This window comes from Erinaceus europaeus, chromosome 7 (genome assembly GCF_950295315.1).
Source record: "Erinaceus europaeus chromosome 7, mEriEur2.1, whole genome shotgun sequence".
NCBI lineage: Eukaryota > Metazoa > Chordata > Mammalia > Eulipotyphla > Erinaceidae > Erinaceus > Erinaceus europaeus.
The window spans coordinates 64,858,614-64,871,821 of NC_080168.1; the positions used below are offsets into that span (position 1 = coordinate 64,858,614).

Here is a 13,208-nt window from a genome sequence, read left to right on the forward strand (position 1 = left end):
TTTTGGATCTCCTCTGTAGTGAATGTTTTGTTCATATCCTCTGTCCATTTTTGGATGGGGTCATTTGCTTTTTTGGTGCTAAGTTTGCTGAGCTCTTTATATATTTTGGTGATTAGTTTCTTGTCTGATGTATGGCATGTGAAGATCTTCTCCCATTCTGTGAGGGGTCTCTCTGTTTGTTTAATAGTTTCTTTGGCTGTGCAGAAGCTTTTCAATTTGATGTAGTCCCATTGGTTTGTTTCTGCTTTAGTCTTCCTTGCAATTGGGTTTGATTCATCAAAGATGTCCTTGAGGTGTAGGTGGGAAACTGTTTTTACCAATGTTTTCCTCTAAGTATTTGATTGTTTCTGGTCTGACATCCAGGTCTTTGATCCGTTTGGAGTTGATTTTTGTTTCTGGTGAGATAAAGTGGTTCAATTTCATTCTTCTGCATGTTTCAACCCAGTTTTCCCAGCACCATTTATTGAAGAGAGCCTCCTTTTCCCATTTAATCCTTTGGGCCCCCTTTTCAAAGATTAGATGTCCATAGGTGTTAGGATTTATTTCTGGGCTTTCAATTCTGTTCCACTGGTCTGTGTCCCTATTTTTGTTCCAGTCCCATGCTGTTTTGATGATGATGGCTTTATAATATAATTTAAGGTCTGTGAGTGTGATGCCTCCATTTCTGTTTGTTTTCCTCAAGATGGTTTTGGCAATTTTAGGTGTTTTCAGGTTCCCCATAAATGATTGTAGTGTTTGTTCTATTCTCTTAAAGAAGCTTGGTGGAACACCCCCTCCAGTTTTTTCTTCACAAACTCCAGGTTGATTTTGAAAATCCCTACCTACCCTATCTATTGTTTTCCATCTATTTTTTTGAACATACATTAGTTAGGCATATTTTGAACTCTGGTAACAGGCATTAGCATCATACCTGGGTCTGTTTTGTCATTGATTTTTAAATTTTTTTTTATTTATAGAAAGGAAACATTGACTAAACTATAGGATAAACGGGGTACAACTTCACACAGTTCCCACCACCAGAACTCTGTATCCCATCCCCTCCCCTGATAGCTGTCCTATTCTTTAACGCTCTGGGAGTATGGACCCAAGGTCACTGTGGGATGCAGAAGGTGGAAGGTCTGGCTTCTGTAATTGCTTCCCCGCAGAACATGGGCATTGACAAGTCAATAATCCATACTCCCAGCTTGTCTTTCTCTTTCCCTAGTGGGGAAGGGCTCTGGGGAAGTTGAGCTCCAGTATGTATTGGTGGGGTTGTCTGTCCAGGGAAGGCTGGTCAGCATCATGCTAGTATCTGGAACCTGGTGGTTGAAAAGAGAGTTAACATACAAAGCCAAACAAATTGTTGACCAGTCATAGACCTAATGGCTGGAATAGTGCAGATGAAGAGTTGGGGGGCCCTCCATTTTGTCGATAGCTAGTAGGCATATTTTAGTTATATTCCAAAAGGCCTGTGGCTATACTAGTGGTTTCTTTCTTTCTTTCTTTCTTTCTTTCTTTCTTTCTTTCTTTCTTTCTTTCTTTTGTCTGAGCTTGAAATCTGATATGCAGGTGGATCCTAATTATTGTCTGGGGAGGTGGTGTCATGGCTGGCTTAAAGATCAGAAAGCTGGATCAGAGAAGAGAGTAGCTCCCTAATATTGGAAAGGGTTGTAAATATTGTTGACTGTAAACCCCATCAAGTTGATGTGATTTGGGGCCCATATTCAGCTTAGGAGCCCATGTGACCTCTGCATCCCTGTAGATCTGAGCTCACATTCTGTGGTCATGAGTAGGAACATTCCAAGCTGCCCCAAATCAGGACCCATCTTCCTCAGGTGTAGCATAGAGTATATTGTCCACTCTCCCTTCGAAGGATGGAACATTCTCTACTATTGTTGATCCAAGTTGAGGGCAAGGTCTTATGGGGTCCCACAAAGGGTTCTATTGTGTTGTTCCTGATAGAGTTGGCTGGTAACAATGGAGAGAGGGATTTATTTGAGGACTAGACCCATCATGTCTGTTTGGGAATCTCAGGACTCCCCGACTAGGGCCTCAGCTGATTGGGTGACCTGATAGTGACTAAAGCTAAAGTATGCCAGTCTCTTGCTTTTGCTCTTCAGCTTTTGCAGTCCTTGCTTTGATAAGGTTAGCTTTGGAATGAGTGAGAGAACTGTAATAGGAAGTAGGTGAGGAGGTTAAGTCTAAGTAGATACTATTTCATTATGAACTGGATTACTGACTCACTAGAGACTACTGTGTATTTTTGCTTTCAGGTATATATTTTGCCCTAATTTATGGATACATGTGAACATATGCTCTATCTTACAGGACCTGGTCTATATCTAGGTTTTAGGATTTTGTTAGGAAGTGAACCTTCTGGAATGGAATTAGAGACTACCATAAAATGAAAGGTCTCATCCGAGTAATGAGGGTGAAGAGTTGGCAATCCATGCCTGATGTCTCTGTACACAGTCTGAAGTGAAGGAGGTGGTACTCCTTGATTTGATTAGGTTGGGATCGGTGGTACTCCTTGCATTGATTAGGATTTGGTATGAATTGAGAGAAGCATGCAGGAATATGAGCCCCACTCTAGAGGTTCCAGGACTGGGGGGGGGGGGAATATAGTCTCTATTGAGGAAGGGAGAGGTTCCTGCTGTCATAGGATTTAAGAAGACAATAGATAGTTATTGCTATGATACAGCAAATCCTAACAAAGGGATATTTCAAAGTTAACCCAATTGTCAAAATAATTTGACAATTTTTGTGATTATTGCAATAACTATCTACTGTCATTGCTTTTTTTTTTTTTATCTCTCCTGCTATCTCTGGTATTTTTGTATTTAAGTGGTTGATACTGTGTTTGAAAAACTGACAATAATGGAGTAGACAGTGGTGCATCTGGTAGAACTCACACATTAGAGTGTGCAAGGATCCAGGTTCAAGCCTCTGGTCCCCATCTTCAGGGGAAAGCTTCACGAGTGGTAAAACAGGTCTGCAGGTGTCTCTCTCACTCTCCTCCTCTATCTCTTCCTCTCAATTTCTTCCCATCTCTATCCAGAGTTAATAAATAATGGGTTCTGAGAAAAGTCATGATCTATTTCTTATGCAAAACGGTGTCCTGACTTTTCCAACAACCCAATAAGTAATACATGTATATAAAATAAAACACAAAAAAGAAGAGAGAAATGCCTGGTAACGACTTTCTATAGGATGTTAACACTATCTAGAGAAACTTACTCCCTTTGCTCTATGGGGAGAGTAGAACAGGGGCTTGATCACCTCCCTGGAGTTGACCTCAGGCTTTAAGTCCTAAAGTGACTGCAGCTACTGGAGGTGCCTCGACTACAGAGGCCCAGGCATCCTGCAGCACCATCCTAAGTCAGGCCCAGAGTCCCACCAGCAGCCACTGCCTGTGTTCTCTGTTCTCTCAGCATAATGTGCTTTTCTCAGTTGTTTTCTTTTTCTCTCTATCAGAGCCCTCTGCAGAGCTTTTAAACAACCTAAAAATGAATGAATGAATAAATAAATAAATAGCTTTTCTCTTTGCTTCCAGCTCAGTTTTGGTGTGCCACAAGCACTCAATCATTTGCCAGTGCAAAAGTCAATGGGTTTATTATTTCCTTTTTAATTTTTATTTATAAAAAGGAAACACTGACAAAAACCATAGGATAAGAGGGGCACAACTCCACACAATTCCCACTACCAGAACTCCATATCCAATCCTCTCCCCTGATAGCTTTCCTATTCTTTATCCCTCTGGGAGTATGGAGCCAGGGTCATTATGGGATGCAGAAGGTGGAAGGTCTGACTTCCGTAATTGCTTCCCAGATGAACATGGGTGTTGACAGGTCGATCCATACCCCCAGCCTCTTTCCCTATTGGGGCGGGGTTCTGGGGAAGTGGGCTCCAGGACACATTGGTGGGGTCATCTGTCCTGGGAAGTCCAGTTGGCATCTTGTTAACATCTGGAACCTGGTGGCTGAAAAAAAGAGTTAACATATAAAGCCAAACAAATTGTTGACTAATCTTGAACCTAAAGGCTGGAATAGTTCATATGAGAGTTGGGGAGGGAGTCTCCATTTTGTAGATAGTAGGCCTATTTTAGTTACATTCCAAAGAGCCCATGCCTATACTAGTTTTTTGGGTTTTTTTTTTTTTCTAAAAGAATGGAAAATCATGGCTTGGTTTCCTTTCTCTTTCAGGAAAAACATAAACAAGAATTAGAAGACATGAGGAAAGCAGGTCATGAAGCTCTCAGTATCATTGTGGACGAATATAAGGTAGAGTCTGTGTTCAAATTTTGGGGAACTTAACAGTTTGTGTACATTGGGACAGTGTAAACATACATGAGACAGAATCCAAATCTGGTCTGACCTGATGAAGCTGCTTGCGCTTCGGTGCCCTGTGAGTGCTTACGGAGAGGGTACTGGGTGGATGGCTAGGTGATAATAGGAGCTGCTCTGCACTGGACAAGTTATAGCGGGTCTGATAATCAGCAGCTGAAGTGGTTAGAAGTCAAAAAATTCTGGAATTAACCACGAAATTTGATGTTTTCTTTACAATGGTTCTACATCTTAGAAAAAATTAACTGTATAAATCTGAAAGACATTGTATAAGATTTATGTAATTAATTTACATAATTTAACTATACAAACTATTCATATTATCCTTGAACATGGCAACGTGTGCTCTGCCAGATGCACCAGTACCTGTCCCCCCAAACTTGTCTTATTTTTTATTTATTTATTTATTTATTTATTTATTTATTTTTGAGAGAGAAACACCAGAGCACCGCCCAGCTCTGGCTTATGGTGGTGTGGGGATTGAACCTGGGACTTTGGAGCCTCAGGCATAAGAGTCTGTTTGTAGAACCATTATGCTATCTCCCCTGTCCTAAATTTGTCTTTATTTTTTACTACATTCCCTTTGTGTTGATGAAACTAACCACATTCAAGGAGATGGGGAGTTGGAGATGGCTCACCAGGCATAGTACACCTGCTGCCCTGTGTGAGGACCTGGGTGCAAGGCCCTGGCCACCTCGTGAAAGCACCATGCAGAGAGCAAGCTTCACCAGTGGTGAAGTGGTTTGTGTCTGCCTATCACCTTCAGTTTGAAAAAGAAAAAAAAAAATCCCTCTGTATCTGGGGAGGCTTGCAGTCACCAAGCCCCAGTGAAACCCTGGGGGTAAGGGGATAAAAGTAGGTGAAATAGTTGGTAGGGAATTAATATAAGTAAATAGTGTTTGTTTTTCTTTTTAAGTTAAGGTATTAAAATAACCCAGTTAGATTAAGCACAGGTGGCGCAAAGCTCAAGGACCAGAGTAAGGATCCCAGTTCGAGCCCCTGGCTCCCCACCTGCAGGGGAATCGCTTCACAGGTAGTGAAGCAGGTCTTCAGGTGTCTATCTCTCTCCCTTTCTCTGTCTTCCCCTCCTCTCTCCATTTCTCTCTGTCCTATCCAACAACAAAGACATCAATAACAACAGTAATAACAACTACAACAATAAAACAACCAGGGCAACAAAAGGGAATAAGTAAATAAATAAATAATTTTTAAAAATAAAAAAATAATGATCCGGTTAGATGCGTCCTGGGACACAGTGGAAGGCCATGTCTGTGGCAACACTCAATATAGCTACTGGTGTCATCGTTAAGCAGATGGTTCAACAAGTTCAGGTCTAGAGCTGTGACTCTGGCTCCTTTTATGTGAGCTTCTACTTCTTTTTTTGTTGCCTGGACTTTACCACTCTGGGCTGACTTTCCGACAGAGACAGAGTGAGACAGGGAAGGATACCACATCACGAAAGTATCCCCCATTGTGGAGCAGGTGAGCTGTTTGTCCCATCATGTGAGGCTGCTCCTCTCTCTCTCTCTCTCTCTCTCTCTCTCTCTCTCTCTCTCTGTGTCTCTCTCTCTCTTTCTTTCTTTCTTTCTTCTTTTTTCTTTTTTTGCCAGGGTTACCACTGGACTACAGTGCCCATAGTATGAATTTACAATCTTTTTTTTCCTTTTTTGACAGACAGGAATTGAGGAGGAGAAAGGGATATAGGAAGAGAGATACCTGCAACACTCTTTTCACCACTTATGAAGCTTTCCCCATGCAGGTGGGGACTCGGGGCTTGAACAATTTTCCTTTTGCACTGTAATGTGCCAACTGGGTGTGCCATCTCACAGCTCCAGGATTTTTGGTTACGATATAAGCTACTTGATAGTTGCTGAGCTGGAGAAAATTAGAGGACCTACTTGGGGCCATTTTCATTGTTCCCCTAAGACTATACCTAAGCAGAATTAAAATACTAGAATTGACATACTTCTCCTGGCATATTCAGTGATAGTACTGTTCAATGAACTTACATTTTATTTTAAAGTAAGCAAGCTTGTTTAATTTTTCAAAGAACCAATTGTTGATTTATCAGGAACTTAAAGGCAGATGAAGATTTGTGGTCTCCATTTTGGAAGAAGCTAGTAGGTCTATTTTAGGTATATTCCAAGGGGCCCATGACTTTACTAATTTTTGCCTGCACCTGACATCTGATATGCAGGTGAACCCAGGTTATTGTTTGGGGAGATGGTGTCATAGTTGGAAAAAGGACTAGAAAGATGGATCAGGGAAGAGAGTAGCTCCCAAATATAGGGAACGTATATCAATTTGATCTGGGGCCCATATTCAGCATAGGAACCTATGTAACCTCTGTATCCCTATAGGTCTGAGCTCACTTTCTGTGGTCACGGCTAGGAACATTTCAGGCTACATTAATTTCAGGACCCATCTTCCTCGGGTAGTAAGTAAAGTTTGTTGTCCAACCTCCCTTTGGAGAATGGAACATTCTAGGTAGGGCTTTTATAGGCAGCAGAATTACGATGAAGAGAAAATGAGATTATAGTGTGTGATTAGAATTCAACATGAGTGTTATGAGTTACTAAATACTACTCCAGAAGCCCAAATTTGGCTTTCAGACTTCTAGCTGCCAACATGAGAGGACCTGCTCCTGGTGGCCATATTTCTCATTTTGTTGCCCTTGTTGTTACCCTTGTTGTTACCCTTGTTCTTGTTGTTATTATTGTTACCACTAAAAATGAGGATAAAAACGAGGAGCACAGGGGGAGGCCAGGTGGTAGTAAACCAGGTAGAACACATATTATCATATACAAGGACCTGAGTTCAAGCCTCTGGTCCCCACCTGCAAGGAGGGAGCCTCTCTATCTCACTCTCTCCTCTCAATTTCTTTGTCTAAAAAAAATTAATTTGAAAAATGGAGGTGAGAATGGTTTCTGGGAGTGGTGAAATCATTGTGCCAGCAGCAAGCCTGAGCAATAATCCTGGTAGCAATGAATAAATATCAAAAGGAGAGGGGAGAGGGTAGTGGCAACATGTGGAACTGGTAGAATAGACAAGTAATAAATATAAACAGAAGACAATGGTTAGTTAGCCACCCTGTTTGGGAAGCAGAATGTCATACAGAACTTTTAAGAAAATACAACAGCAGTGGTAACATTTTCTTGCCTTTGTTGTTATGCTTGTTGTAGTTGTTATTGTTGTCATAGTTGTTGTTGTTGGATAGGACAGAGAAATGGAGAGAGGAGGGGAAGGCAAAGAGGAGGAGAGAAAGATAGACACTGGCAGACCTGCTTCACTGCCAGCGAATCGAACTCCTGCAGGTGGAGAGCCGGGGGCTCGAATCGGGATCCTTGCGCTTTGCACCATGTGCGCTTAACCTGCTGTGCTACCGCCTGACTCCCAGGATGATTTTTCATACAAGGTGGAGATAGCCTAACAGAAACATAGTGACTGTAGAATGAGCACTCTCTCTCCCTCTCTCAATAGAAAATAAGTAAAGAGGTTTAGCCATATTAAAAGCTAAAATTTATCTTTTTTTTTTTATTTAAGAAAGGATAAATTAACAAAACCATAGGGTAGGAGGGGTACAACTCCACACAATTCCCACCACCCAATCTCCATATCCCACCCCCTCCCCTGATAGCTTTCCCACTCTTTATCCCTCTGGGAGCATGGACCAAGGGTCATTGTGGGTTGCAGAAGGTAGAAGGTCTGGCTTCTATAATTGCTTCCCCGCTGAATATGGGCGTTGACTGGTCGGTCCATACTCCCAGTCTGCCTCTCTCTTTCCCTAGTAGGGTGTGTCTCTGGGGAAGCTGAGCTCCAGGACACATTGGTGGGGTCTTCAATCCAGGGAAACCTGGCCAGCATCCTGATGACATCTGGAACCTGGTGACTGAAAGAGAGTTAACATACGAAGCCAAACAAATTGTTGAGCAATCATGGACCCAAAGCTTGGAATAGTGGAGAGGAAGTGTTAGGGGGGTACTCACTGCAAACTCTAGTGTACTTCTGCTTTCAGGTATATATTTTGCAGTAGTTTATGGATACGTGTGAACATATGCTCTCTCTCACAGAAACTGGTGAATATCTAGGTTTTGGGACTTTGTTAGAAAGTGAACCACCTGGGATGGAATTAGAGTATACTATGAAAGAAAAGGTCTCACCTGAGTAATGAAGCTGAAGGGTTGTCATTCCACACGTGAAGTCTCTGGACACAGTCTGAGGTGAAGCATGTTGAGGTGGCAATCGTTGCGTTGGTTAGGTTGTGATCAGCAGATGCAATATTATTTGATATGGATTGGGAGAGGCATACGGGAAAGTGGCCCTATCCAAGGGTTCCAGGACTGGGGGAAGTAGGGGGCTCTATAGTGGAGATGTGAGGTTCTTGCTGTCTTAGGGTTCAAAAAGACGATCGATAGTTAATGTTATCATCACATTATTTGGTAATTGGGTTAACTTTGAAAAGTCCTTTTGTTAGGGTTTGCTGTACAGTACCCAGTATCTTGTATATAGCTGTGCTATTCTGATCTACTTGGTCTAGGCTTTTGAGAGAGTCCGTATATCAAATATACAGCCTATATATTTAAAAGATTCAGTTTGTGTTTTGAAAAACTTTGAGAAATACAATTGATTTCCCCCCCCTCATATTAATTAACTAGTGATTTATATGTCTACATTTTGCTAGGAGTGCACATAAACACCATTCCCACCACCAAAAGACAGTGACCCATCCCTCCCACCCACTGCCACCCCCCACTGGCCCAGGAAGCTGCATGTCTACCCCTCAGCACAGGGTTTTTACTTTGGTGCCCTACTTTCAATTTGGTCAGGTCCTGCTTTTAGTTTCCCTTTCAGATCTTCTTACTCAACTTCTGTTGATGAGTGGGATCATCCCATACTCATCTTTATCTTTCTGACTTAGCTCACTTAACATAATTCCTTCTATCTCTGTCCAAGATGGGTCAGCGAAGGTGGGTTCATTGTTCTTGATAGCTGCATAGTATTCCATTGTGTATATATACCACAGCTTTCTCAGCCACTCATCTGTTGTTGGGCACCTGGGTTGCTTCCAGGTTTTGGCTATTCTGAATTGTGCTGCTATGAAGATAGGAGTACACACCTCTTTTTGGTTGGGTGTTTTGGAGTCCTTGGGGTAAAGCCCCAGGAGAGGAATTACTGGATCATATGGAAGGTCCATGTCTAGCCTTGTGAGAGTTTTCCAGACTGCCCTCCACAGAGGCTGGACCAATTTACATTCCCACCAGCAATGTAAAAGGGTTCCTCTGTCCCCACAACCTCTGCAGCATTTGTTGTTGCTGTCCTTTTTGATGTATGCCATTCTTACAGGAGTGAGGTGGTATCTTAGTGTTGTCTTAATTTGCATTTCTCTGACAATCAGTGACCTAGAGCAGTTTTTCATATTTTTGTTAGCCTTTTGGATCTCCTCTGTAGTGAATGTTTTGTTCATATCCTCTGCCCATTTTTGGATGGGGTCATTTGCTTTTTTGTTGCTAAGTTTGCTGAGCTCTTTATATATTTTGGTGATTAGTTTCTTGTCTGATGTACGGCATGTGAAGATCTTCTCCCATTCTGTGAGAGGTCTCTCTGTTTGTTTTATAGTTTCTTTGGCTGTGCAGAAGCTTTTCAATTTGATGTAGTCCCATTGGTTTGTTTCTGCTTTAGTCTTCCTTGCAATTGGGTTTGATTCATCAAAGATGTCCTTGAGGTATAGGTGGGAAACTGTTTTTACCAATATTTTCCTCTAAGTATTTGATTGTTTCTGGTCTGACATCTAGGTCTTTGATCCATTTGGAGTTGATTTTTGTTTCTGGTGAGATAAAGTGGTTCAATTTCATTCTTCTGCATGTTACAACCCAGTTTTCCCAGCACTATTTATTGAAGAGAGCCTCCTTCTTCCATTTAATTGTTTGGGCCCCTTTATCAAAGATTAGATGTCCATAGGTGTTAGGATTTATTTCTGGGCTTTCAATTCTGTTCCACTGGTCTGTGTGCCTATTTTTATTCTAGTACCATGCTGTTTTGATTATGATGGCTTTATAATATAGTTTAAGATCTGGGAGTGTGATGCCTCCATTTCTGTTTGTTTTCCTCAAGATGGTTTTGGCAATTCTAGGTGTTTTCAGGTTCCAGATAAATGATTGTAGTCTTTGTTCTATTATCTTAAAGAAGCTTGTTGGAACTTTGATGGGTATTGCATTAAATTTGTATATGGTTCTGGGGAGAATATTTATTTTGATGATATTTATTCTTTCAATCCATGAGCATGGGATATCTTTCCTTTTCTTTGTATCATTTTCTATTTCCTTGAGTAGTGACTCATAGTTTTCAGCATACAAGTCTTTCACTTCTTTGGTCAACTTTATTCCTAGGTATTTGATTGATTTTGCTGAAACAGTAAATGGGAGTGATTTCTGGATGTCTTCTTCTTCAGATTTAGTGTTTGCATAAAGAAATGCCACTGATTTTTGTACATTGATTTTGTAGCCTGATACCTTGCTATATTGCCTAATAACTTCCAGTAGTTTTCTGCTGGATTCTTTAGGTTTTTCTATGTATACTATCATATCATCTGCAAATAGTGAGGGCTTGACTTCTTCCCTTCCAATCTGTATTCCTTTGATTTCTTTCTCTTGCCTGATTGCTATGGCAAGAACTTCCAATACTATGTTGAAGAGTAATGGTGATAGTGGACAGCCCTTTCTAGTCCCCGATCTGAGGGGGAATGCTTTATGCTTCTGTCCATTGAGTATGATGTTGGCTGTAGGTTTGCTATATATAGACTCCACTATCTTGAGGAATTTCCTGTCTATTCCCATTTTTTGTAGAGTTTTGAGCATGAATGGGTGTTGGATTTTGTCAAAGGCTTTCTCTGCATCTATTGAGATAATCATGTGGTTTTTGGCTTTGCTTTTATTGATGTGGTGAATGACATTGATTGACTTACAGATGTTGAACCAGCCTTGCATTTTGATATGTTGCTGTATCCGGTTGGCCAAGATCTTGTTTAATATTTTGGCATCTATGTTCATCAGAGATATTGGTCTATAGTTTTCCTTTTTTTTCTGTCCCTATCAGCTTTTGGTATCAGGGTGATGTTGGCTTCATAGAAGGTGGAAGGGAGTATTCCTGTTTCTTCAATCTTATGGAAAAGCTTAAGAAGTATGGGTACTAACTGTTTCCTGAAGGTTTTGTAGAATTCGTTTGTGAAGCCATCTGGTCCAGGACTTTTGTTGTTGGGGAGATTCTTAATAACAGTTTCAATTTCTTTGTCTGTGATTGGTGCATTTAGATTTTGTAGTTCTTCTTGGTTCAGTTTTTGAAGGGCATATGCTTCTAGGAATTGTTCCATTTCTTCCAGATTCTCTAGCTTGGTGGTGTATAGTTCTTTATAGAAGTTTCGCAGGATTCTCTGGATTTCTGTGGTGTCAGTTGTGATATCTCCTCCATCGTTTACAATTCTATTAATTTGCGTCTTCTCTCTTTTTTGTTTGGTGAGTCTGGCTAGGGGGTTTTCAATTTTGTTTAATCTTTCAAAGAACCAACATTTGGCTTCATTGATCTTTTGTATGGTTCTTTTATTTTCGATGTTGTTTATTTATGCTCTAACTTCAGTGATTTCTGTCCTTCTGGTTGCTTTAGGGTTCCTTTGTTCCTCTTCCTCTAAGTCCTTGAGGTGTGCAGTAAGGTCGTTCATTTGAGCTTCTTCTTGGTGTTTAATATGTGGTTGTATGGCTATAAGTTTCCCTCTCAGTACTGCTTTAGCTGTGTCCCAAATATTTAGATAGGTTGTGTCTTCATTTTCATTTGTTTCCAGGAACATTTGAATTTCCTGCTTGCGTGAGTCTCTGACCCAGTGGTTCTTAAGGAGTATGTTGTTTAGTTTCCAAATTCTGTTACTTTTTAATAATTTTCTGTTTGTTGTTAAATGTTAGTTTTACTCCACTGTGATCTGAGAAGATACTTGGGATGATTTCAATGCTCTTGAATTTATTGATGTGCCCTAACATGTGGTCTGTCCTTGAGTATGTGTTATGTGGGTTTGAAAAGAAGGTGTATTCCAGTTTTTTGGGGTGAAGGACTCTGAAAATGTCCAAGAGGTCTAGTCTGTCAATGTCTTCATTCAATTCTCTTTATCTTTATTGGTTCTCTACTCTGTTGATCTGTCTAAGTGTGAGAGTGGGGGCTAAAATTTATCTTATATTAAGTTTTTAAAAATATTTTATTATTTGGGTAGAGACAGAAGGAAATTGACAGGGGAGTGGGAGAAATAGTGAGGGAGGGACACAGAAAGACACCTGCAGCCCTGCTTTACTACTTATCGAAGCTTCCCCTCTGGGGCCTGGGGGCTTGAACCTGGGTCATTGTGCATTGTAGCATGTGCACTTACCACCTATTCTCTACATGAAAAAATTTTTTGAATTTTATGTCTTGATATGGATTAAGTGATCACAGTATGAAAAACTGTCTTTATAGTGAAGGACTGATGTCGCACAGAGGGACTGTCAAAGTGATACATGGGAAAACAGGCCTATTTGCCAAAGTAGATGTAATTCTACACCTTAGCAATCAGATGTCCTATCTTTTAAAAAGAATTCATCCTGTTGTCTGCAGCTTCTTCATAGATGTGTTTACTCTGCCTTATACCTCTGTGTAGTTCCTTTCCATTAACACTGGATATAAACACTTCAGGTAAAATCATGCTGAATGCTCACACATTCTCTCTCTTTTAAAATTTTTTTTCTATTTTTTAAATCTTTATTTAACTGAGTAAAGATAGCCAGAAACCAAGAGGGTAGGGGGAGTTAGAGAGGTAGAAAGACACCGGCAGACCTGCTTCACCACTTGCAAAGCTCTCCAGGTGAGGACTGG

General features: G+C 40.8%; 1 protein-coding gene across 10 annotated transcripts in view; it reads left to right on the forward strand.

Annotated features, from left to right (window-relative positions):
* CCDC91 (coiled-coil domain containing 91) overlaps positions 1 to 13,208 on the forward strand; it is a 539,136-nt gene that overhangs the window by 421,504 nt on the left and 104,424 nt on the right. For all 10 annotated transcript variants that reach the window (XM_060194578.1, XM_060194577.1, XM_007529921.3 and 7 more), the window contains one exon: positions 4,182 to 4,259. In XM_060194578.1, the coding sequence (XP_060050561.1) occupies positions 4,182 to 4,259 (78 nt within the window). The remainder of the gene's footprint in view (positions 1 to 4,181; positions 4,260 to 13,208) is intronic.